Genomic DNA, 27,242 nt, shown 5'->3' with positions numbered 1-27,242 from the left:
TTTTCTCCTACAGTTGATCCAAGTTGCCCAGCACTTAGGACACTCATGTTGATTGGAACTGTATGGGCAAAATGGGAGCACAGAGTGCGACCGTAGTTGTTGTTGTTTAGCATGTTCCCATCCAATGTGGCATGGAAGCCATGTTTGTACAGCCGCCACGTTGTCCTTCCCACAAGAACAGACTGTCGCCTGACAACCAGGAACAACAGTCACCACGGCAATGTCACACTAAGTCACAATCTTACCACCAGCAGCACAAGATACTTCAAAAGACAGAGCAATATTTAACACTTAAGTCAAAGAGGGATTCTTGCAATGTAGTGTACTCTGATGCACCCCTTTGGGAAGAACTAATCAAATGGTGGCATCACAACCACAGAATCAGTATAGGAATTATGATGAGGATTGATAACAAACTGGCAATTGCAATTGCAGCCATGGAAATCAAGCCACCTAAGCCCCATAGGTTTTTTAGCACTGTTGATGACAACAATAGAATTCTACCTACACACACACACACACACACACACACACACACACACACACACACACAATGCAATGACAGGCATGTCTTTAGACACAGATTTCTGGAGGAGAAATCCAAGAAAGGAAGAAAGCCTTACATGTTTTGTTCTTCCACACACAAGCAAACAACAGTTGAGAACACAGACACAAACAACGAAACACCCTAATTACTGATATAAGCAGCTGCTGACAAAAAGTATAAACACAGTATGAGAGTGAGTGCCTGCTGCACAACACCTATAAAGAGGAGGGCTCCAGTAGACAGCACAATGGATGCTGTGTTGTGTCTATAAGTCAGGTGGCCCACCACAGGCAGCCTCTGGTGACAGGCCAGCACAAATGCCATTGGCAAAATATTTTAAGCGTAGTGCACTCAGGATCTGGTGCCGTGCAACGTATTACACAACTGGTTATAGCACAAACATTTTACACGGTGATCAATAGTGGAGATGCTGAGTCGCTGATAGGCACAACAGAAATATTTTCACACTTAAAGCTTTCGGCAAATGGCCTTTGCCAACAATAGATGCACATACGCGCACACATCTTTACATTCCATCCTGGATTTTCCACTGTTTAATTCTCCAGCATCTCAGGCCAGCATTCTGGCCCGTATGAGGGGTGCTTGCTTGTGTGAGTGATTGTTGCATGTCTCTCTTTTACTAATGAAGGCAGTGGACAAAAGCTATATATGTGTCCTTTCCTACATTGTTAATATTCCTACCTGGAGTTCCCATTGTTTGATTTTAAATGAGTCTGTCATTCTTAAAAGATAGAAAAAAGATAACTCACCTGGCATGTGTGCACACAGATAATAGCAAAAACCCAACGAAGATAACTCCAACATTTACATTATAAATAATTTTAAATTACAAACAGGTATAAATGATGGGTGATATTAGTTATAGATTTTATCAGTATCAATCTGAAAATACGAGGCAGTAAATATTGAAAACATTTGCGAACTCTAAAAGGAAAAAGTAGAATGGGAAACATACCCTGTGTCTCACCTGGATGGAAATTATTTTTCACTCCATTTCGCCTAACACACACTTCTGAACTGACAGCTGCAGACATGTACGAATTCATCTCTATAGCACAAAGTGTCCGTCCAGCCTGAGTGTCAGCGCTGTTATAGCGCTGGTGACACTCTCTTATCTTCCGCAGGTTCCCAGAACTATCATTAGAATTGCTTTTGATGTAGAACATTGGAAAGCCCCAGTCAATTTGCAGGAGTCCCATTCCCTCAGGGTTCCACGGGGCATTGTCGTCACACTTCTTCTGTCCTGAGTACCGATTGGGGCAGGTATCGTCAGGTGAATAGTGTTGTGGCAGATCAGTAGCTGTGTCATATGCGAGCAACACACCACTGACCTTTCCGGAATCACGCAGTGGCAACAGCACATCCCTGCAGAGAAATGTGAAAGTAAGTTGTGCTTTCAAGCTACCAAATGTTAAGGCAGAAATTATTTACATTCATGTTATGTCACCTATGTTAGTAACAAAGCTGCAATATTTCAATTTCAATATATTTTTTTAAAAAAATAAACTTAATAATTTGGACAGCTTATCCATATGACAAAAATCTATTTTGTTAGCCTACAGATAATAGACGATGACATATGCAAAATGGTGAGATCCTGTTACATCCATATGCAGATGATACTGCAAGTGAAGCAAAAGACATAAAACATGTGAAGTAACAGCAGAAGAGGGAATAATACATGCCCACTCTGTAAATGAAAAGATATCAAAGTATATGGTAATGTCTTACACTAAGGTCAGCGGAACACAACACAACTTAAAGATATGTACTATCATTTGTTTTAATTACTTGCGTACCCTTTTATCCTACGAGAATTTTTACACAGATTTTAGGGCTCAGACTGGAGTTACATGCTCTTGCACAAACATATCCAACAAACTCCCATCTAACAAACCAATAAACTGGGAATCCCTACCAATTCAAAAGAAAATTAAAAGCATATTACATTGGCCACTCCTACGACTTACTTTATTATTCAGATCCAGGCATAGAAAATTCCTGTTACTGCACTGCAAGTGATGATGTGCATTATAAATGCTGCATGACAAGTACTAGTGTACTGCAAAATAGTTTTCTGCACTTAGAGATATAAGTAGCTTATTTTCTCCCAAAAATAGCAATATAGTAAAGTAAATATTAAGCAGTCAGCATCAAAACACTGTCTCATGTATACCTAATGGTCAGGAGAAGCACAGATGTGCAACTGATTTAAATTTATACAAGGTATCTATTCTGAAAATAAAATTAAAACAATATGAAGCATAGTTATAGAGGAAATTGGAAAGCTTACTAAGGAACTATTTCTAGTAAATAAAAGTAATAATCAAGTAGTCCATGAAACTAAACCTACCACAAGCTGTTCTAACAATCACTTTCTAAATGTAACTTAGAAACTTTGTACAGTCAGTAAAAAGAAAAAGTATTGAAATATACGCAACACTTTACACTATAAGCATTCAATCGATCTGAGCTCACTCCAACGTCTTCCAATGAAATCAAGAAAATAATCATTAGCTCTCTTAAAAGAAAAAAATTTCATGGGGTGGATAACACTCCAAGTAAAATGTTAAGGGCATGTTGTTCTGGTATAGTTATTTAATGCTTCACTTGCACAAGGTATCTTTCTAGACAGACAAAAGTACACCATTGTCAGACCCCATCTAAGAATGGCACAACAGACATTAATAACTACTGACCTGGTCCACTATTATTTAATAATGACCGAAAGTACCTGAAAATATAGGAGTCCGAATTAATCAGTTTTCAGAAGAGCCTCTCCACTGAACGTGGCCTCTACCATTTCACTGCACTATCTTATAAAGTACTTGAATTATGAGATTTCACAAACTGGGATTTTTTGTGATGTATCTAATGCATTTTACAGTACAAATCACAACATCCTTTTGATGAAGCTTAAAGTTTATGTCTTTACAGATATAATAAGTATGTGCTTCACTTACTATTCAATTGATAGTAACCTAAGAAATACATTAACAGGCTCTCGTGATAAATTTTATTCTTATTGGGACAAATTACTAGTCATTCCAAGGGGTTCAATTCTGGTACCACTTCTATCCTTGCCATAAACAACAAAAAATTATCAGTAAATGAAACATTCGAAATCATTATTGACTGGTTCTCAGTAAATGCTCTATGATGTAAAAAAAAAGCCTTTTGTTCAGTCTCTACAATGGAAGATATATCAGCATTAATTCCAAAACAGCATGGAACAAAGGAAGTATGTAAAAACTTACTGTTCAAAAATACCTGAGTGTGCATACTGATCAGAACTTGAATTAGGAATGATACAGAGCGATTCAGGAGTAATGTCGCATAATTTGTGAGGTGAATTCTACATATGAAAATAAACTGAAAAAGTCCTATAAATATCTGTCCAGTTTTTGATTGTTACAGAACTGCAGTATGTTGAAGGCTACTCACATCCATGAATGGTTATGAAGACAAATGTAAATATTACTTATGGAAATGCTTTGTAGGTGCTGTGGCAGACAGAATAATGGTGGGACAGATGATTGGTCCATCCTACAACAGGTGTTCAAAAAGTCTCCCACTCATCCCAATGCGCTTGTCAGTGCATTGGAGTGTGTGTTGTGTTGCACATCGAAGATCTTATAGCTGGGTCTTAATGTGGGCAACAGCGTCGGTGATGTGAGTGACAAGTTCTTCGCCTGTGTCCACCTTCGGAGTGTACACCCCCCCCCCTAAACAGCCCTATAAACAGAAGTCTAGCAGGGTTAGGTCGGGTGATCTGTCAGGGCAGTTGATGGGTCTGCCACAGCCAACCCACAATTGAGGAAATTTGTTATTCGGATACTGAGATGCTTGTTTGGTACAGTGAATCAGTGCTCCATCATGTTGCAAGTACATTTCATGTTGTTGCTCTAATGTCAAGCCTTCTGAAAGCGCAGCTAGTCTTCTATCAGGAAATGTGCATATGATGTAGCCATCATGCAATTTGGCAGGTACACATGTCCTATCAACAGCTCCTCAATCATACCACACAAGACCTTCACTGAGAACCTAATTTGGAATTTTGTTTCCCAAGTGTCATGTGGGATCTCCATCATATTGTATGAGAACTGCAGGTGTTCATGATACCACTACGTGTCAATCTGCACCCATCTATAAATAAAATTACTGCAATATGTCTCTGTGTGCAGCCAACCTTTCACAAAATTTTTGTCTGCTTGCTTAATCACCTCAGTTCAGATGTTTCATGGGCTGCACAAGGAATGGGTACAAGCCCTCAGAAAGCAGTGTACACCAATCACACATTTGTGGAATGCTGCTGAGTCTTGAGGGCAACACTCAGCACAACCAGGAGCACCTCTGAAGATGTCCAACGTAGCTTTGAATGGAACATCAGGGATAGAAGAGTTCCATGGGCCACGGCCATACAACCCAGAAGAATTCTTCGCAGTATGTATGTGGTTGGGTTACATTTATCAAATTTTATTGTAGATTAATCTTAACAAAAAAATCCAGCTATGTAAATGTCCAGCATGTAGCACTGTTTTTATAGAGAAAATGTATCTTATTTATTCGAATGCATAGTTTCGTGGCGATGTATACTGATAAAATTTTCTTGGGCTTCCAGTCACATCCAGTGGTTTAAAATAAAAGTTGTTATGAACATAATTGACAGAACACACAAAGAACTGAAATAAAGATAAAGATCAGGTATAACTGAGGCAGCAGAGGCATTTATTTTACTAGGTTACAAGCAACTGGTGTAAGAATAAATAGTATTAAGGTGTATATTGATAGTTTGTTGTTAATAATGTATAACTGTACTTTGCCATTTTGTACAGTCTGTCTGTCTCATTTTTTTTTAGATGTTTGTATATTACCAACTGCCTACTTCACTTGTTACATTTTTGTATTTATTCTTCCCATCAATCAAATTTAATGCTGCATGCATTAGCCTGTATTTCTACAATTTTTTGTATTTTTTTAACAGTTCCTCTGCTGTCCTCGCTATTTTATCTACAATCTTGTACTATTGCATTTCTTTCATCTGTTACAGTCATTCATTACAACATCCTCCCCTTGAAATTCTCTACAACATGTGGTTGTTTCAACTATTTAGGCCTCGTCTCATTTACATCTCACATCTCTCAAATTCCTTCAGCTTTAATTTGCGTTTGATGATCAATAAGGTCCACAGCTGCTACTGGAATTGTTTCACAGTGTAAAATATGATTTTTACATTTCATCTTACTGCTGCAAAATTTCAACAGACCTGGTGTCTCCAGGTCTCTTCCACATATACACACTTCTTTCATGATTTCCATGGTGCAAAATTCTGTAACATTCTACCTGGTGGCTTCCCTTTTCATTTCTTACCCCCAGCTTAAGTACTATTTTTTCCTTCTCATTTTGTTGTCCTACTGAATTCGAGTTTCCCATCACCAACTTTCAATCTTCCTTAACATCCTGAAAAATTTCTTTTAACTCATACATGTCCAATGGCTTCCTCATCTGCAGAGTGAGTAAGCAGATATACTTTCGTTACTGTTATCAGCCATGGGTTTGTGACCATCTTTATTACAATGAACCATTCATTGTGTAAAGTTCTCTGACCTATTTACTTGATTTAAAATTCCATATTGCAATCTGTAAAATGCCACATTTGATTTTTCTGATGATTGCATCTGCCTGAGTAGCTTCCCCTGGAGGTCTGAATGGGGCACCATTTTTCCCAAGAGGGTACCATCGTCATTGAGCCATAGATTTGAGCTGTACGTCCTCAGGGAACTTAATAGTTTTAATATCTCGTTGCTTTCAACCATTTCACAGTGTCAACACTGCACGGTCATGTTGGCTGTTATTATAAGTCAAAACAAGACACCTGCAGTAGGTGGGAGAACCGACCATGGCAAACTATCCCGCATGATGTGCAATATACATTAGAAAAGTGGATTACCCTCAGACTTCAGGAAGAATACAAAAGAATGCAGGTGCTGACAGGTGTTGATATTATTGAACCATTTGTTTAATCCTCTCGATATTTGTCACAGTTACGAAATACTAACACAAATTATATACAGAAAGATGGAACGAGTAGTAGAAGTGGATCTGGAAAAAATCAGTTTAGGTTATGTATAAAACTAAGATAATCTGAACCAATGCTGAACCTACAGCATACATTAGAAGACAGATCAAAGAAAGACAAACATTAGCTGCATTTGCAGATTTATAAAAAAGGTTTTTAAACTATTTCAGGGAATACACACTTTTAAAATAATGAAGTTATCATGGATGAAATATAGAAAGCAAAATACTATCTACAACTTGTTTAGATACCAGATTGCAATTATGGATCACACAGGATACGATGGGCGATGTACAGTGACCAGTTTTTGTCCAAAGGGCTGGGCGACTTCATACATTTGTTCAGAATTGGAGGCCGACAAGTGCTTTGGGACAGCAATGATAGAATCAATGTGCGTGGCCTGCAATCTTTCTCAAACGATTTTGCAGTAACCATTCGGCAAAAAATTTCATTTTTGCTTACTTGTAGCTTTATATGTCAGGTGCATTATTATTTGCCCATCATTTTATTAATGGTCATAGTTATTGGGATATTTACGAGGAAGTAAGACACCGTGCTAAGTTTGAAATGAAAAAAGGGGCCACTATGATTTTGCGTCTGGTGCATATTACATAATATGTTGCTGTGTAAGAAATTTAGCTAACATGTTGAATTTTTCTTTAGACTTCGTTGCAGGTTTCTATTTGTCACCAACCTTGAGAAAATTGATCTGACGTAGTTCACTCATTTGTGATAGCACCACACTAGCGATAAAGCCAGGGTGAAATACCGTATTTATTCGAACCTAAGCTGCACTTTTTTTCCAGTTTTTGTAATCAAAAAAACCGCCTGTGGCTTAGAATCGAGTGCAAAGCAAGCGGAAGTTCTGGAAAATGTTGGTAGGTACCGCCACAACTAACTTCTGCCGTCGAATATATGTAGCACTACACAGGCATGATTTATAGGCACAAAGATAAATACTGGCGCCAAAACCTCTGCGTCAGTAAATAAATTTAAAAAAAAAAAAAGGTGGAAGACGAACTTTTTCCTCCGCCCCGAGTTTTGACCACTGCATTTTCATAGATTATCCAATGAAGTAAATACAAATTCCGTATTGTTCGTCTTCAAATGTAGCAGCATTTCAATGTACTACGAAGATCCGACTGGCAAGACTGTTTGGGATGTTTGTCAATATAGCCAACTCTATGTTCTGAATTTTGTCCTACCTGTGGGAAGAGATGGTTGTTAATAGGAACTTTTCTGAATTGTGAATCACATGCAGTATTCTCTTCACCATAAGAATAATACGAATATAAACATTTTGCCATGTATTGTTTCATGTTTGATGCTATCTCATTTAAATCCTGTCTGCCTAATAAACTACGAAACTAGAGGGAGACAACAGCAAACGTGGAAGAATATACATATCATGTAATGTTTATATTTGTATTATTCTTATGCCTAATAGTGATACAGTCAGAAATGAAGCATGGCAATTGACTAAATTTTTAAATCTAAGATGACTCTAATTTCTGTGCAGAATGTAATGTACTAAAGAGGCGCCTGCAAAGATTTTCAAACGGAGAAAAATTTTTGTTAAACTATCGTTCAGAACACCTTCTATCATACGCAGTCTATTATTTGGTTCTTGTTGATCATTATCAAAGAAAGCAGCAGTGTAAGTAACAACAAATAGCAGTCTCTTGCCATTGTTTCGCTAATGAGATGATTCCTCTTCTTCTTCTTCTTCTCTCTCTCTCTCTCTCTCTCTCTCTCTCTCTCTCTCTCTCTCTCTGGTGGTTTTTTTTTTTTTTAAACAGCGGTAGCACTCACAAAAGCAAGCCATGCCGCGAGCGGCGACAGGTCGTAAACACTCATCATTAGAATGCGACAAACAGTGCAGGACACAGTACTGTAATGCATTTTCAGCTTAGAGTGACGTTAACACCTATAATAAAGAGAACGGCACTTATCAGATCAAAGAAAAATAAGCAATCAATTCAAACCAGACGAAGCACGTGAAAAAGGAAGGGTACCCGTATAAATTTGGACGGAGCACCTGACGCATAGCAATGGCTACCTGGTAAAGCTTAACTGCTAAACTTACAACTCGAACCAAACTACTGTAGCTGTGTCGTCATTCATTCGACTTAAATTGTGCCTCACATTACAATGGACCAACTTTGTTTCGATTTGGAGGTGTGGCCTAAAACTTTTCTCCCCCCTTGAATTTCGAGTCTCAAATTTCAGGTGCGGCTTAGATTCGGGAAAAATTTTTTTCCTCGATTTCGAGTCTCATTTTTCAGGTGCGGCTTGGATTCAGGTGCGGCTTAGATTCGAGTAAATACGGTACCCACAACATTCCTCATATTTAATAAACAGTTTGAGATATTGGAATGAGATTTTGGCAAATGATAGCACACAAAGAGTAGAGGATTTTGCCATATAGTTATTATGCAGAACTTCATTATCTATCTTGTTAACTACAGAACTTTCCGATGAAAGAATGTAATTTTTAAGGGCTATCGATAGCTGGTGAAACGAGAAATGCTATAGATTTTGGAACAACTTAAGTGAAGTAATTACATACTTATTTTGTACCAAGAATGTGCTCTTCCATAAGATGCTGACCTTATTTTTCCTCAGTTTCCCACTTAATAAATTTAATAAACCACTGTTTCAGAATTTTCTAGAAATTGTATCTGCACAACATATTAGTGAGGTGAGACTGTGTAAACTAAGCTGAGCTTTGTCAAAAGAAGCAAATTTTAACATGGCAACAAGAGAAATGTGTAGGTTTTACTCAAAATTCCCCAGTTGTGACTCTTCTCTGAACGTTACAAATGGTTAGCAAACCAGGCGAGAATAAATTGCTGCATTGTCAGTGGAATTCTTTTTAGGTAATAACCAAAGAATAAGTGACAGGAAATTTCCTGGCAGATTAAAACTGTGTGCCCGACCGAGACTCGAACTCGGGAACTTTGCCTTTTGCGGGCAAGTGCTCTACCATCTGAGCTACCAAAGCACGACTCACGCCCGGTACTCACAGCTTTACTTCTGCCAGTATCTCGTCTCCTACCTTCCAAACTTTACAGAAGCTCTTCTGCGAACCTTGCAGAACTCGGTAGCTAAGATGGTAGAGCACTTGCCCGCGAAAGGCAAAGGTCCCGAGTTCGAGTCTCGGTCGGGCACACAGTTTTAATCTGCAAGGAAGTTTCATATAGGTCTATAGTTTTGCGCATCTGCTCAACAACCCTTCTTGAAGACTGGGACTACCTGTGCTCTTTTCCAATCATTTGGACCCTTCAATTCCTCTAGAGACTTGCGGTACACAGCTGTTAGAAGGGGGGGCAAGTTCTTTCATGTACTCTGTGTAGAATCGAATTGGTATCCCATCAGGTTCAGTGGACTTTCCTCTGTTGAGTGATTTCTGTTGCTTTTCTACTCCTTGGACACTTATTTCGATGTCAGCCATTTTTTCGTTTGTGCGAGAATTTAGAGAAGGAACTGCAGTGCGGTCTTCCTCTGTGAAACAGCTTTGGAAAAAGGTGTTTAATATTTCAGCTTTACGCGTGTCATCCTCTGTTTCAATGCCATCATCATCCCAGAGTGTTTGGATATGCTGTTTCGAGCCACTTACTGATTTAACGTAAGAGCAGAACTTCCTCACAGGTTCCACACTTCTCCAGAACTAAATCAATCTACCCCCAGCCCCAAGGTGGTTTTCTTTCAGTCAACTCTTCCTTCTGTAGACAATACATTTTTTCTAATGTAACTACTAAAATCTATGAATTGTAAAGAAATATTTGTTCATAACAATGATATTTCAAAATTACTGTAATACAAAGTTGGAAACCGCATACTGCGACACTTAAGCAACAGACTTCTGCATAAATACTGTGACACGTAATAAAAACAAATATACTTCTCAAACTTGCATGAAATATGTGCAAAAATTTGGCTTTTCATCATTCTGATTATTCTGTTGGTCCACCAATTATTATTCCTCACGTACATAAATTATTTCAGCAATTCCATAGTGTGTCCCACTTGCAAAACACATTTGCAGTTGTTTTCTCCACTATGAATTAACTTTCCTATACACCTTTCAATCTGCTATTGTTCTAGTTAGGAATTTTTAAATCTCTCTTAACCATTAATTCATTTTTTTGTGTTACCTGTTTCTTTTCTAAACATTCATTATGTACACATTTTATCTTCACTTTATTTCCCATCTTCTTTCTTCAGTGGCTGGTATTAGCTTGTAGCTGAATATCAATAATCCACAACTGAATACCAGCTTTACAATGGACTCTTGCTTGTGAGTACTCACTTTAATTATGCACACTTCGCTTCCATTAGGCCTCAAATTTTTTTCTAACACATTCCCTGTGGTGAAACGGGTCACTAGACATGTAGAATGATGCAGAATTCAGCAGCTTCCTAAATGGTGTGCTTTCACAGATGGCATTCTGATGATTAGCCAAAGAAGGGGAGCAGAAAAGCACATCAAAAAATGTCATGCCTAAGGTGGAAAAGTAGGTCTACAAATTTGTAAGACAGAATGTGTGTGGATACAAAGTTCACAACAAGAGAAACATGAGAAGACCACACTGTCAGCTAATTAATTCAAATTCAAATCAGCAAAGAATGAACCAGACTTCAATTTTGAGAAAATATAAGTAGGGAAATATACATCGTTTTTCTCCACACTAATCATGCTGATCAAAAAGGTCTAAAGTGCAGATGTTTGAAAGGAGAAAGATGATAAAGAGTCCATGACATTGTCAATAAGAGACTCCTCGGCATCCTTGAAGATTCTCTGCTTCATACTGGAATCCGTGGAATATGAATGAATGAAACAAATATAACAATATAACAAAGCCACAGGTGTGCACGGTATGTAGGATTTTAAGTCTTTGTAGACAATTGGCCCTTATTCTGAAATGTTTGTTGTACTTCATAAATTGTTGAAAATTAAAACTATCTTAGTCCTTCCATCAGAAACGAACTGCTTTGGTCATCACACTTACCTCTTGAACATATCAGGACCAAGAACAGCCATATAAGGTGGAGCATCCCCTTTATTCAAAAGCCACAGTAGGTCATTATCATCATCAATTAAGTGTATAGCACCAACACTGCCTGAGCGGGAAGCTGGAAAACAAACATAACTTAAAATGAAATCAGTTAGTAGATTCCACACAACAACATCTATAACAGGGTGTAGTCTTTAATTTAACTAATGCAATCTGACTGTGTTGAACACTATATATTACTGCAGAAATAAGACCATTACAGAATAAAAGAAACCCACAACTGGTTCCTCATATACTTTAAGAACACACAGCAAAAGATTATTCTCACAGTAATGAGAATGGATATGAGGTGGCATCACAATTTATACTTCAAAATTATTACTTTTACAAATTCAGATCTGTTACTGAGCAAAGTAGTTGGCTATTTCACCGAAAGCAAAGAGCCCATAATCAGTACTTTCGTTGTTGTTGTTGTTGTTGTGGTCTTCAGTCCTGAGACTGGTTTGATGCAGCTCTCCATGCTACTCTATCCCGTGCAAGCTTCTTCATCTCCCAGTACCTACTGTAGCCAACATCCTTCTGAATCTGCTTAGTGTATTCATCTCTTGGTCTCCCTCTACAATTTTTACCCTCCACGCTGCCCTCCAATACTAAATTGGTGATCCCTCGATGTCTCAGAACATATCCTACAAACTGATCCCTTCTTCTAGTCAAGTTGTGCCACAAGCTGCTCCTCTCCCAAATTCTATTCAATACCTCCTCATTAGTTATGTGATCTACCCATCTAATATTCAGCATTCTTCTGTAGCACCACATTTCGAAAGCTTCTATTCTCTTCTTGTCTAAACTATTTATCATCCATGTTTCACTTCCATACATGGCTACACTCCATACAAATACTTTCAGAAACAACTTCCTGACATTTAAATCTATACTCAATGTTAACAAACTTTTCTTCTTCAGAAACGCTTTCCTTGCCATTGCCAGTCTACATTTTATATCTTCTCTACTTCGACCATCATCAGTTATTTTGCTATCCAAATAGCAAAACTCCTTTACTTCTTTAAGTGTCTCATTTCCTAATCTAATTCCCTCAGCATCACCTAATTTAATTCGACTACATTCCATTATCCTCGTTTTGCTTTTGTTGATGTTCATCTTATACCCTCCTTTCAAGACACTGTCCATTCCGTTCAACTGCTCTTCCAAGTCCTTTGCTGTTTCTGACAGAATTACAATGTCATCGGCGAACCTCAAAGTTTTTATTTCTTTTCCATGGATTTTAATACCTACTCCGAACTTTTCTTTTGTTTCCTTTATTGTTTGCTCAATATGCAGATTGAATAACATCGGGGAGAGGCTACAACCCTGTCTCACCCCCTTCCCAACCACTGCTTCCCCTTCATGCCCCTCGACTCTTATGACTGCCATCTGGTTTCTGTATAAATTGTAAATAGCCTTTCCTCCCTGTATATTACCCCTGCCACCTTTAGAATTTGAAAGAGAGTATTCCAGTCCAAATTGTAAAAGGCTTTCTCTAAGTCTACAAATGCTAGGAACATAGGTTTGCCTTTCCTTAATCTTTCTTCTAAGGTGAATCATAAGGCCAGTATTGACTCACGTGTTCCAATATTTCTGCAGAATCCAAACTTATCTTCCCCGAGGTACATTTCTACCAGTTTTTCCATTCATCTGTAAAGAATTCGTGTTAGTATTTTGCAGCTGTGACTTATTAAACTGATAGTTCGGTAATCTTCACATTTGTCAACACCTGATTTCTTTGGGATTGGAATTATTATATTCTTCTTGAAGTCTGACGGTATACTGCCGGTTTAATACATTTGCTGACCAGATGGTAGAATTTTGTCAGGACTGGCTCTCCCAAGGCTGTCAGTAGTTCTAATGGAATGTTGTCTACTCTGGGGGCCTTGTTTCGACTCAGGTCTTTCAGTGCTCTGTCAAACTGTTCACACAGTATCGTATCTCCCATTTCATCTTCATCTACATCCTCTTCCATTTCCATAATACTGTCCTCAAGTACATTGCCCTTGTATAGACCCTCTATATACTCCTTCCACCTTTCTGCTTTCCCTTCTTTGCTTAGAACTGGGTTTCCATCTGAGCTCTTTATATTCATACAAGTGGTGCTCTTTTCTCCAAAGGTCTCTTTAATTTTCCTTAGGCAGTGTCTATCTTACCCCTAGTGAGATAAGCCTCTACATCCTTACATTTGTCCTCTAGCCATCCCTGCTTAGCCATTTTGCACTTCCTGTCGATCTCATTTTTGAGAAGTTTGTATTCCTTTTTGCCTGCTTCATTTACTGCATTTTTATATTTTCTCCTTTCATCAACTAAATTCAGTATTTCCTCTGTTACCCAAGGATTTCTACTAGCCCTCGTCTTTTTACCTACTCGATCCTCTGCTGCCTTCACTACTTCATCTCTCAAAGCTACCAATTCTTCTTCTACTGTATGTCTTTCCCCCATTACTGCCAATTTTTCCCTTATACTCTCCCTGAAACTCTGTACAACCTCTGGTTTAGTCAGTTTATCCAGGTCCCATCTCCTTAAATTCCCGCCTTTTTGCAGTTTCTTCAGTTTTAATCTACAGTTCATAGCCAATAGATTGTGGTCAGAGTCCAAATCTGCCCCCGGAAATGTCTTACAATTTAAAACCTGGTTCCTAAATCTCTGTCTTACCATTATATAATCTATCTGAAACCTATCAGTAACTCTAGGCTTCTTCCATGTATACAATCTTCTTTTATGATTCTTGAACCAAGTGTTAGCTATGATTACGTTATGCTCTGTGCAAAATTCTACCACTATGTTTCCTTCTCTCCCTTTTCCCACTATCGAATTCCAGTCACCCATGACTATTACATTTACGTCTCCCTTCACTATCTGAATAATTTCTTGTATCTCCTCACACATTTCTTTAATTTCTTCGTCATCTGCAGAGCTAGTTGGCATATAAACTTGTACTACTGTAGTAGGCGTGGGCTTCGTGTCTATCTTGGCCACAATAATGCGTTCACTATGCTGTTTGTAGTAGCTTACCCGCACTCCTATTTTCCTATTGATTATTAAACCTACTCCTGCATTAACCCTATTTGATTTTGTATTTATAACCCTGTAATCACCTGACCAAAAGTCCTGTTCCTCCTGCCACTGACCTTCACTAATTCCCACTATATCTAACTTTAACCTATCCATTTCCCTTTTTAAATTTTCTAACCTACCTGCCCGATTAAGGAATCTGACATTCCACGCTCCGATCCGTAGAATGCCAGTTTTCTTTCTCCTGATTACGACGTCCTCTTGAGTAGTCCCCGCCCGGAGATCCGAAAGGGGGACTATTTTACCTCCGGAATATTTTACCCAAGAGGACTCCATCATCATTTAATCATACAGTAAAGCTGCATGCCCTCGGGAAAAATTACAGCCATAGTTTCCCCTTGCTTTCAGCCGTTCGCAGTACCAGGAGTGGGGCTGAAGGTGAGGCCTTTGGATAGGACAAAGGTTTCGGATTGGGAGAGAGGTTTGGAGGAAAGGTTAACTACTGAATTAGGTTGTTGTGGTTCCAGATTGTGTTGATTGGAATTTTGAGGTTTTGGGGGGAGTGGAGCTGGAAGTGGGAGATTGAGTAGATTGGAGAGACTGGGTCTGTGTGCAATGAGAGGAGGTTGAGGTTTGCTGGAAAGGTTGTGAAGGGTGAGTGAGTTGCCTTTCCGGAGGTGGCAAACCAGGAGATTGGATAGTTTTTTGAGGTGGAGGGTGGCATGCTGTTCTAATTTGCGATTGGCCTGTAGGAGGATGCTCTGGTCAGCCAGTGTGGATGTGGGAGAGGAAAGATTGAGGACTTTTATTAAGGATAGGACGGGTTTTTTGAAGGATTAAGAGGCAAGGCTGACATCTCTGCCCAAACTCTTTGTCTTTAAATATGTCTGCTTGTGTCTGTATATGTGTGGATGGATATGTGTGTGTGTGTGTGTGTGTGTGTGTGTGTGTGTGTGTGTGTGTGTGTGTGTGCGAGTGTATACCCGTCCTTTTTTCCCCCTAAGGTAAGTCTTTCCGCTCCCGGTATTGGAATGACTCCTTACCCTCTCCCTTAAAACCCACATCCTTTCGTCTTTCCCTCTCCTTCCCTCTTTCCTGATGAGGCAACAGTTTGTTGCGAAAGCTTGAATTTTGTGTGTGTGTTTGTGTGTCTATCGACCTGCCAGCGCTTTCGTTCGGTAAGTCACATCATCTTTGTTTTTAGATATATTTTTCCCATGTGGAATGTTTCCCTCTATATATATATATATTTCCCCACGTGGAATGTTTCCCTCTATATATTGCCCTGGTAAAACAAAAGGTGTACCTGCGATAAGTGAAGCTGGAAATAAAAGCATAACATAGGCCTATTTGAAACTGGCAACTCAGATATAAAATCAAAGTGGCCGCATGTAAAATTTTTTAATGAAGGAGAAAAAAAGAAAAAAAAAATCAGCAAAACATGACAGGATTGCTAATAGAGAATGGACATCCCAACATAAATGACAGCACATATACAGCAAGTATTTCCACAATTGCTGTTTTAATTTGTGAAAGGGAATTGATTCAGGTATCCTGGGAGTAAATCATGAGTGGCAAGAATATCATATAATATGTAAGTGTATGTGTGTACGTATGTATATGTATGTATGTATGTGTATGTATGTATGTACAACCTCTGCTCCCAAACCACTGGGTCAATTTCAAATGAACTTGGTACACACATCATTTACTGTATGGAAAGAAGTGTCGTGGGGTTAATAACCACCTACATCCCATAGGTGTCGTTTACAGACATAAATTTCACCCACAGAAAATGACACATACAAGTAAGTGTCGAACTATGTCTGGGGACTGAAAATAAATAATGTTTTGCATAAGAGTGGTTAAAAAAATTAAATTGGGACACCAGAAAAAGTTCAAGAGAGCTTCCAATCTGAGCAAGAAGAGAAACACCAGTCAAACTAGATTTCTCGCAGGACCGGGATGTTTGCAGGTAATAATGGAATGCACTGCATCTGCTATACAGAGGACAGCCACAGCTGTGCAGATACTAGAGGGAGCAGGAGATTGATACTGTGAAGGGAGGAAAGGAGTTGGAGAGAAAGAGAGAGAATGGAGGAGATGGACAGAGAGGAGAGGAGGATATGGAAAAGGACAGAGGGGATTGATAGAGAGGTGGTAGAGGAGGTAAATAGTGTCGGAGGCAGAGATGGCTAATATAAGATTGGAAGAAATAAATACCTGGACAATGCTGGCTTTCTCAACCAATGTATAAATGTGGCAGAATGTCGACGGGATCCGGCTGCATACCCAAAAATTATTAGAAGAATGTATAAATAATTTAGAGATACTTCTAGTCCTCTTGAAGTCACTAGTTGACAAGTTGTTAAATAATAAAAGTTCATGTGAGGTTGACACTACAGAGACTATTGTTCTGTGATATATGGTGGTGTCTTTGAAATACGTAGTGCATACAGAATTCAAGGGTGTCTCCTACAAAGATATATGACAGTACTGGCATCTGCCAGTTGCTATCATAGATAATGTCCTTAACATCAGTCAAATATGAACTTTTTATCATAGAATATGGGAGTGTAAACTTCCTTGGCACACTCTCTCTCTCTCTCTCTCTCTCTCTCTCTCTCTCTCTCACACACACACACACACACACACACACACACACACACACATACACACACGCCAATTCTCTGGCTCTAAAAAATCATCAACCATAAGACAGTTTTCTGCTTTGCCAATGGCAAATGACTCAGAAAACTATGGAGTCTGCTGCCAGACATAAAGGTGCTCTCACAGGAATGTCAACAAAATCAAAGACTGATTGTCTGAGAGATTTCAGAAGAATTAATATTTCAGTTAGATCATGTCACGAAATCCTGCCATAGCATCTTGGAATGCATTGTGTTGTCACCAAGTTTGTCCCATGACTCATGAGTTAAGACCAGAAAGACATTCACCTCACAGTCTATGAAGAGCTTTCCGCACAAATGAAAATGAGACGTTCCGTAAGATAATCATAACTGGTGATGAGATGTGGGCCAATGGTTGACACAAAGGTTATGACTACTGCACGAAAAACGAAATCACTGTGCTGCCTCATCCTCCGTACTATCCAGACCTGATACCTGTGAACTTTATTTTATTTCCAAAGTTGCAAGCCCCATTGAAAGGATGATGATTTGCAACAATAGACGAAATAAAAGAAAATTCGCAGACGGCAGTTTGCGCAATCCAGCAAGAGGCGTACCAGGACTGCTTCCGATATTGGAAACAATGTTGGGAGCAGCATACCAATTGTGGAGGAGAGTGTCTCAAAGAAGACCATGCACAATAAGTAGGAGGTAAGCAAAGAAAAATTTTTTGAACTAAGTTTCAGAATTTTTTGAACAGGCGTCATATGCTTCGCACATAGATCTTTTCACAGATGCACAAATCTACACTAACCTTTGCTTGTTGTCATTTGCACATTCTTTTTTGAAGTTGGAGCACTACAGTCTATGCTTTCTCAGAATTTTCCTGATGTCCTTGTTAAACCATGGTTGGCCTTCTCTGTCCTTAATCCTCTTACTAGGCACATAATTCTCCAGACCACAATTCACAATCTGCTTAAACTTTGGTCCCTTTAGGTCCATCTTACTGGAACTAAGTGAAGTCAGTTCACTCTCTTAGTGAGATACCAACAACTGCTTATCTGCTCTTTCTAGCAAAAACACTTTCCTAGCCTCCTTAACCGATTTATCAACTTTCGTAACTACAGTTGCTATAATTACATCACGATTGCTAATCCCTGTTTATATACTGATGTTGTTGATAAGGTCCAGGCTATTTGTAGCTATAAGGTCTAAGATATTTTCATTGCTTGTGGGCTGCCGAACTACCTTCTCCAGAGTTTTCAGAAAATGTGTTCAAAAGTGCTTCACATGATTATCTGTCTGGACTTCCTGTAATGTATCCATGAATGTCCCACTCTATGCTCAGTAGGTTAAAGTTGCCTCCAACTAGTATTGCGTGACCTGGATATTTGTGTGTTACAAAACATAGACTTTCTTTGAATGACTCTTAGAACTGCTACAACAGAATAGGGTGGCCAGTAAAAACATCCAACAATTAATTTGGATTCGCCTAGACCTGTTATATGCAACCAGATAACTTCACTGTAACACTAAGCTTTGACCTCAATAGAGACAATGTTTTTGTCAGCTGCCAGGAACACACTTGCTCCTATGGCCTCTAATCTGTCTTTCTGATAAACATTCCGTCAGTTGCTAAATATCTCAGAGGCTTCCACTTCAGGACAATACCAAGTCAGAATAAGGTTTTAGCTCTTGGTCAAGATGCCATCATAGCCAGGAGAGTTACTGCTTTTTCGTGACTCCTCTAACAGTAGTCAGCAGTGTAGTCTGGTGTTGTTGTAAGCAAATGCCTGTCTGTGTAAATCTAATGGATCCACTTTAGATCAATTATTTTTTGGCCCCTGTGTTTTCAGCTTCTGTATTGAAGAATTCATTGAATTTAGTGGCCACTGATGTGATATTAATGTCATCCTTCTCTGTGCCACTATCATGATAAGAGTTGTATGTTGTTTGCGTTACTGAGTTTATTTGTTTCTTGTTTGGTAATGCTCCAAATTGTCATTGCTTTGTTTAACAGAATTTTTGAATTTTTGTGAAATTTCTATCTTTGATAACACACTGAAAACTTTCACAGTACTACCTGAAGTGAATTTAAGTCTTGAAGAGGTGGTCCTCTGCATTAAATAAAGCTCTCTCTTCCAAGCATGACAAAAATTGATCCCAGATGTTAGCCAAACTTTTCCTAAGCTTTCACTGTAATTACCCCAATGTGTTGTAAAGTAAACCTACATTCATAATGTTGTAAGAATATTTATGGGAAAGAAATTTCACATCTACTGTGTGTCCTTTCTTAATTAAACTCAATTTGTGGAGATGCTTTGTTGTTGCCATTTGACCATCATGACCAGATGAAGCATTGTGGGACTCACATCTGTTTCATAAAAAAAGATTAGTTTAGAAATATACTGTTAATCACTGTTGTACTGTGTCATCGTATTCTTGCTGAGAACACCACTGTGGAGATCACATTAAAGTTGGACATCAGTAACTCGAGGTGTCCTTTATCAGAACTATCCAAAATAAAATTTATATGGAAATCTCCACATACAAATCCTTCCTAGTTATTTCTACTAAGTCTTATTGATACCCCTTTCTAACCGCTTAATGGAGGTTAAAGCATATCCTGTTAGTGCCTATACAGACTGTGAGAATTGATATATTGTATGTTTCCAGCCTAAGTACAGCAATCAATGAGCTGTTCACTGAAGTCTATGGTCTGGCATTGATTCCTCTTTTTGTGTATACAGCCACTCAGCATCCCCATACCTACATGAATGTGATACCAGTTTGTATCCATCCAGGTGCATCCATTCAATTTATATGACTTCCAAATACTAGTGATTTACAATGTCAATTAGTGTATATCAGTGAGGTAGTGTGACTTATAACACACATATTATGCAGCAGAAATGATGCATATAGCTTGAACAACTATAAGGCTGCTGTTGGAGAACAGTGTGATATCGAAAGGCTTATTTATTTTGGGGAAGTCCTTATAATTGCTAAGAAATCACTTACTGATAAGAAAAAAGCAAGGATAATACCTGAAAATAGTCACAAAATTCAGAAACATGAACCATTATAATGGTTACAACCTCCGGTTTGCCAGCAACAGCTAGCTGTGGCCAACAGTGCTCTTATTGCAGATGGATAATGAGTGTTTAAATAGATGATGCACTGACATATCCCACCCTACATCTGGAAGTGTGAGAGCATCTTTATGTGTGGCAGCAGAATCCATAGTTTTCTGAGTCATTTACCATTGGCAAAGCAGAAAACTGTCTTATAGTTAATGATTTTTTAGAGCCAGAGAAGTGGTGTGTGTGTGTGTGTGTGTGTGTGTGTGTGTGTGTGTGTGTGTGTGTGTGTGAGAGAGAGAGAGAGAGAGAGAGAGAGAGAGAGAGAGAGAGCGCACACATGGAGGAGGAGGAGGAGGAGGAGGAGGAGGAGGGGGGGGGGGTGTCGATATGGTAATGGCACTCATGAAGACCACTTGCAGTAGTGTTGAATTATTAAAATAGATTACACTGTAATGTAGTCACATGCCCAGAAGACGTTCGCTGAAACTTAGTTCAGGGAAGGAAGTTTACACCCCCACATTCTATGATAAAAAGTTCATATTTGACTGATGTTAAGGACATTATCTATGATAGCAACTGGCAGATGCCAGTACTGTCATATATCTTTGTAGGAGACAACCTTGAATTCTGTATGCACTACGTATTTCAAAGACACCTCCGTATATCACAGAACAACAGTCTCTGTAATGTCAACCTCACATGAACTTTTATTATTTAACAACTTGACAACTAGTGACTTCAAGAGGACTAGAAGTATCTCTAAATTATTTATACATTGGTTGAGAAAGCCAGCATTGTCCAGGTATTTATTTCTTCCAATCTTATGTTAGCCACCTCTGCCTCCGACTCACTCTATTCACCTCCTCTGCCACCTCTCTATCAATCCCCCCTGTCCTTTTCCATATCCTCCTCTCCTCTCTGTCCATCTCCTCCATTCTCTCTCTTCCTCGCCAGCTCCTTTCCTCCCTTCTCAGTATTAATCTCCTGCTCCTCTAGTCCTTGCACAGCTGTGGCTGTCCTCTGTATAGCATCATCGGTAGATGTTGAAGGGCGTCCAGAATGAGAGTCATCTTTAACTTCTGTCTGACCATTTTTAAACAGTGTGAATCATTCACAACACCAAGTACAGCTTAAGCACTCATCACTTTAGGCTTCTTGCGTCGTTTGGTGTGTGTCTGTAAAGGTTTTCTCGAGTTTCGAGCAAAATTTAATGCAGACGCATTGCTCCTCTAACTCCACCGTGTCAATATTTGTAAACTGTGCGATATAATCTTCTACTCGACACGGCACTGGACAATAACTAAATGACATACGACAGTGAAACTTCTGGCAGTTACATATTAGACACAGGTATGTGCAGAGATGCCAACCACATTTCACTCCAACACACCACGGGAGTGAAATTACAAAAGTTCTGGAATTTTTCGAACAGACCTCATATGACAAGTACCACTGTCATGCGTTAGCAAAAGATCTGACAGAGAACCCGAAAAAATTTTGATCTTATATAAAATCGCAAAGTGGGTCTAAAGCTTCCATCCGATCACTTGTTGCCCAATCTGGTGTGGCTATTGACAGCAAAATGAAAGCTGAAATTTTAAATTTCACATTTAAGAAATTGTTCACGCAAAAAAATTGTACAAACATATCACTGTTTGACCATCAGACAGTCTCTCGTATGGATGACATACTAATAAGCAGCCCTGGTATAGAGAAACAACTGAAAGATTTTAAAACAAATACGCTATATGATCAAAAGTATCCAGACACCCTCTAAACATACGTTTTTCATATTAGGTGCTTTGTGCTGCCACCTACTGCCAAATAGTCCATATCAGCAACCTCAGTAGACATTAGACATTGTGAGATAGCAGAACGGGGCACTCCGTGGAACTCGTGGACTTCGAATGTGGTCAGGTCACTGGGCATCACTTGTGTCATACGTCTGTATAAGAGATATCCACACTCCTAAACATCCCTAGGGCCACTGTTTCTGATGTGACGGTGAAGTGAAAACATGAAGGGAAACAGTTGAAGAGGGTCGTAATGTGTAATAGGCAGACTCTATCCAGAACGTTACACAGGAATTCCAGACAGCATCAGGATCCACTCCAAGTACTGTGACAGTCAGGCGGGAGGTGAGAAAAGTCGGATTTCACGGTCGAGCAGCTGCTTATAAGTCTCACATCGTGCCGATAGATGCCAAACGACGCCTCACTCGGTATAAGGAGCGTAAACATTGGACAACTGAACAGTGGAAAAACATTGTGTGGAGTGACGAATCACGGTACACAATGTGGCAATCCGATAACAGGGTGTGGGTATAGTGAATGCCTGGTCAACGTCATCTGCCAGCGTGTGTAGTGTCAACAGTAAAATTTGGTGGCGGTGGTGTTGTGGTGTGGTCGTGTTGCACCCCTTGTTGTTTTGCAGGGCACTATCACTGATGACGTTGGAGTGTATGGTAAGGTGTCACAAGCTGAATGACTGTAGGAGGATAGAAGATGACTTCAACAAAATTTTTAGTTGGTGTAATGAAAGGCAGCTAGCTCTAAATACATGAAAATTTAAGTTAATGCAGATGTGTAGGAAAAACAATCATAATGTTCGGATACAGCATTAGTAATGTCCTGCTTGACACAGCGACATCACTTAAATATCTGGTCGTAATGTCGCAAAGTGATACGAAATTGGACGAGCATCTGGAGATTGTGGTAGGTAAGGCAATTATTCGACTTCAGTTTATTGTGAGAATTATAGGGAAGTGTTGTTCATCTGTAAAGGAGACCACATACAGGATGCTACTGCGACCTATTCTCGAGTTCAACTCGAGTGTGTGCGATTCGCACCACGTCACATTAAAGGAACAGATCCAAGCAATTCAGTAGCGGGCTACTGGATTTGTTACTGGTAGATTTGAACAACATACAAGTGTTAAGGACATGCTTTAAGAACTCAAATGAGAATCCCTGTAGGGAAGGTGATGTTCTCTCCGAGGAACGCTGTTGAAGAAATTTCGAAAACCGGCATTTGAAGCTGACTGCAGAATGATTCTACTGCCTCAAACATACAGTGCGCATAAGTACTACAAAGAGGAGATACAAGAAATTAGGGCTCGTACAGAAGCATATAGACAGTTGTTTTCCCCTCACTCTATTTGTGAGTGGAACAGGAAAGGAAATGACTGGTGGTAGTACAGGGTGCCCTCTGCCACGCACCGTACGGTGGGTTCTGAGTATGTATATGTACGTAGATGTAGTGCCGCTCCATAGCGTTATCTTTGTAATCGGTTGATAAATCAACATGTATTTCCTACAGTTACTATGCAACCTGTTGCTGAGTCAACATGCATTTCCTGAAAGGTCGAAGTATACGGTATTAAAACCCATTTATAAAAGTTCAGATAAGCAAGTGACACTAACTACAGACCTGACTCCCTCCTTCCTGTCTTCTAAAATTCTTTTTAGGTGATAGATTACTACTGAACCATCTTTCTGAGAAGAATCTTTTACCAATAACTCACTTTGGCTTCTATAAAGGCTTCTCTACAGAGGAAGTAATATACAAACTCACAAAATGAATTCCAGTAGAAATAAACAAAAACATGTTACCCTTTTGGCATTATCTGTGATCATGCTAAGGCCTTTGGTCATGTAGAGTGTAAATTCCACTAGGGAAACTACAATTGTGTGGCCTTGAAGGCCTTCCCCTTGCATGGCTGCAGTGTTAACAACAGAAAACAGAAGGACACATTAATAAATAATAATTTTTTCACATGGCTCAACTGCCCGGTGCAAGTGTTTGACTCAAGATACCATTCTGGTGATGTGTGTGTTACTAGCACACCTCAGTTACCCAACTGGGGTAAGGGCCCTACAGTTAAAAGTGGAATCTGAACCACGTGTCATTTATGGCAAATCTTCACATCACAGTGAAGAGAATTCTACCTAATTCAAATGGCAGACTGAAAAATTTGTGATTTGACAGGGCTTCAATCCCACAACCTTCATCTCGAGGCCACCAGATCCGACACATTAACAAATTAGATGATAGCAATAAAACTAAACTCAGAGTGCAAAAACATATGGTGTGCCAAAAAGTTCAGTGCTCAGCCGAGCCCCATTGTTACTTTACACAAATGGTTTACACAGGACACTGGATCACTTTAAAAAAAATTGTAATGCATGCTGGTGAAAAGTATATTGATGGAGGCTCACACATATTCATAGCAATATAGCTAGAGTGTAATAGAACAGCCAACAGCTTAACCTATAACTGACTCAAACTCCATGTGTGAAGTTCCTGGGTATTTACCAGATGGAATAAACTGAGGTGACACCCGAGCACAGAGTAACTGACCAAAGACTCAGTTCTGCCTGCTTTTCTCTCAATGCACTGGCCTGCAAGTAGAATTGCTAGCACATGTTGCATATTTACACTCCATGCTACCCTAACTGCACAGTATTCTGGATCAATATGGCCAAGGCGACAAAAAGTATTTATTCTACAGAAGCAAGCAAAAAGAATAATGTGAGAAGTTGATAACTGAACATCTTTCAGAAGCATCTAACTCCTTTAGCATTTTGTGTTTAGCAACTAGAGTCAATTTACAAATTACTTTGCAATCCACAACCACAATACCATAAGGAAAGAAAAGTCATATGGACTATGCCTAACTCTTCAGGATTCAGAACTGAGTTTTATACCCTGGTGGAAAAATCTATTAAAAAGTTTTTAGTTGATGACAGGTAGGAAACTGAAATTCCCATACATTCAAAAACAAAGTGAAAGAATACTTTATTAGTCAGTCCTAAATTTTATCAGAACAGCCTCAGGGGTGTAAATTCCACATAACTCTAATACTTGTGTTAAAGAAATCTTTAATAGTATATAGACAGCAGATAGTTTGTGTAAAGTAACATAAATGACGGTGACTGCTGCAGTTTTAAGAGAACTACATTGTTATTATATCCTCAATATTCTAATGATGTGTGAAGACATAAAAAATATTTTACAAGGGCAGCTACTCCCAAGTTTTAAATAAAATAATCATGAAAAATATGGAATGAAAGGAAACACAGTTTTCAAACAGAACATTGAAGAACTGCTTCATTAAACAATGGCAAATGTAAAGGACAAAGGGTTCTAACAACAAGGGTGAGAGGGGGGGGGGGGCTGCAGACAGTTTGGGGTACGTACTAAACATATTTCTGGGGCTGAGAACAATGCCGGCCACCATTTTTTCCAATGAAACTGATGGTTCTAGAATGACAGAAGAAATGAATATGACAGTGCCTTTGCTATATAAAAGTCTGTAGTGGATTTGCATACATTGTGGAAAGATTCAGTTCAATGTTAGAGTTCATTATGAACGTTCACTACCAGTATACCATTGTACGATCTTGCATTTTATTTGGCTATGCCAGTATATATTGAGTAACAAATGGAGAAAAGAAGGAAGTGGTAACACACAACACTGCAGATCCAAAGGTCTCTAGTTCGATCCCTGTTCAGTCCCAGGATTTTTATCTGTCACTTACCTGTTCTTTCGCCTCTGGCAATGTTTGTTGGTGTGAAAACTGGAAACTACACCGTAGTTCAAAGTTTATGTTACATTGTAGCTCCCTCTGTAACTGGCTGGGTAAGTCAATCCAGAGACCAGGGTGAGGCAAAGGAATACAATGTATTACAGGACTGTGCATAGTAAAGTACTGTAATGTTCAAAGCAATCTTCTGATTCATGAGATCTATACCCTATCAGGAATAAACAGACTGGGAGGAGGGGGGGGGGGGGGGGGGCTCATGACTAAACCACTCCTGTCCCTTCTTGAGTCAACATATAACAGTGCTGATATTGTTACATCTATCATAATATCCATAGCTTTTTAGGAAGTAAAGCTGTCATGTCATCCATTAGAATCCGTGGCAGATGGTTTCTAGGTCTGAGTGTAGACATGTGCCTTGCGTAGCTGTACAGTCTTCAAAGTTGTGGCAAATCATTAGTGCTGCTCCACAGACACACTGTGTAGATTCTTCTTGGCATAGGCTAAACTACATTTGTGAGCAGGTTTTGTATAGGTTATAGTTGCTGAGAGGATCATGAATGGGCAAATGGACCAACAAATCAATCTTTAAAACTTGTGGTGGAGAAGGGGCTGTCCAGTATTTGTTTCCACTGAATCCTGCAATTCTTTGGTTACAAACTTTGACAACAAAAGGATGAGTTAGAAAAGATGTCATCCACGGCAAAGTCGAAGGGAGAAGATTGCAGGGAAGGCCACTGAGACGATGGATGTACCAAATAAAGAAAACGACACACCAAACGTGGGGACAGTTATTCCAAGATGCAGAAGACCGGGAAAAATAAAGACAGACTGTTAAGAGGATTGTGTGCTGGGTCACCAACTTTCAACTACGAAAGACGGAGCACTGGTGATGGCGAATTTTTGAATGTCCAATTCAGAGCCAACAAAAGGCACAACAGCTTTTCTTCTTGAACTTCATACCAATATCTGCCACACCTCGGTAGTGTTTACCACTGTTCGTACCGAGCGAGGTGGCGCAGTGGTTAGATACTGGACTCGCATTCGGGAGGACGACGGTTCAATCCCGCGTCCGGCCATCCCGGTTTAGGTTTTCCGTGATTTCCCTAAATCATTCCAGGCAAATGCCGGGATGGTTCCTCTGAAAGGGCATGGCCGACTTCCTTCCCTAATCCGATGAGACCGATGACCACGCTGTCTGGTCTCCTTCCCCAAAACAACCGACCAACCAACCACTGTTCATAGGTTATTGGTTTATGTG

The 27,242-nt window shown here is 39.4% G+C and overlaps 1 protein-coding gene across 1 annotated transcript in view; it reads right to left on the bottom strand.

Moving 5' to 3' along the window:
- The window catches only part of LOC126204387 (nicastrin), a 102,407-nt gene that overhangs the window by 66,041 nt on the left and 9,124 nt on the right, over nucleotides 1–27,242 (bottom strand). Inside the window, exons 3-4 of the mRNA XM_049938758.1 lie at nucleotides 11,660–11,783; nucleotides 1,524–1,933 (exon numbers count right to left, since the gene is read on the bottom strand). Coding sequence (XP_049794715.1) covers nucleotides 1,524–1,933; nucleotides 11,660–11,783 — 534 coding nt within the window. The remainder of the gene's footprint in view (nucleotides 1–1,523; nucleotides 1,934–11,659; nucleotides 11,784–27,242) is intronic.

The sequence above is a fragment of the Schistocerca nitens genome, chromosome 9, assembly GCF_023898315.1.
Source record: "Schistocerca nitens isolate TAMUIC-IGC-003100 chromosome 9, iqSchNite1.1, whole genome shotgun sequence".
Lineage (NCBI taxonomy): Eukaryota > Metazoa > Arthropoda > Insecta > Orthoptera > Acrididae > Schistocerca > Schistocerca nitens.
The sequence above is the reverse complement of the archived record's forward strand: the minus strand, read 5'-3'. Positions and strand labels throughout refer to the sequence as shown.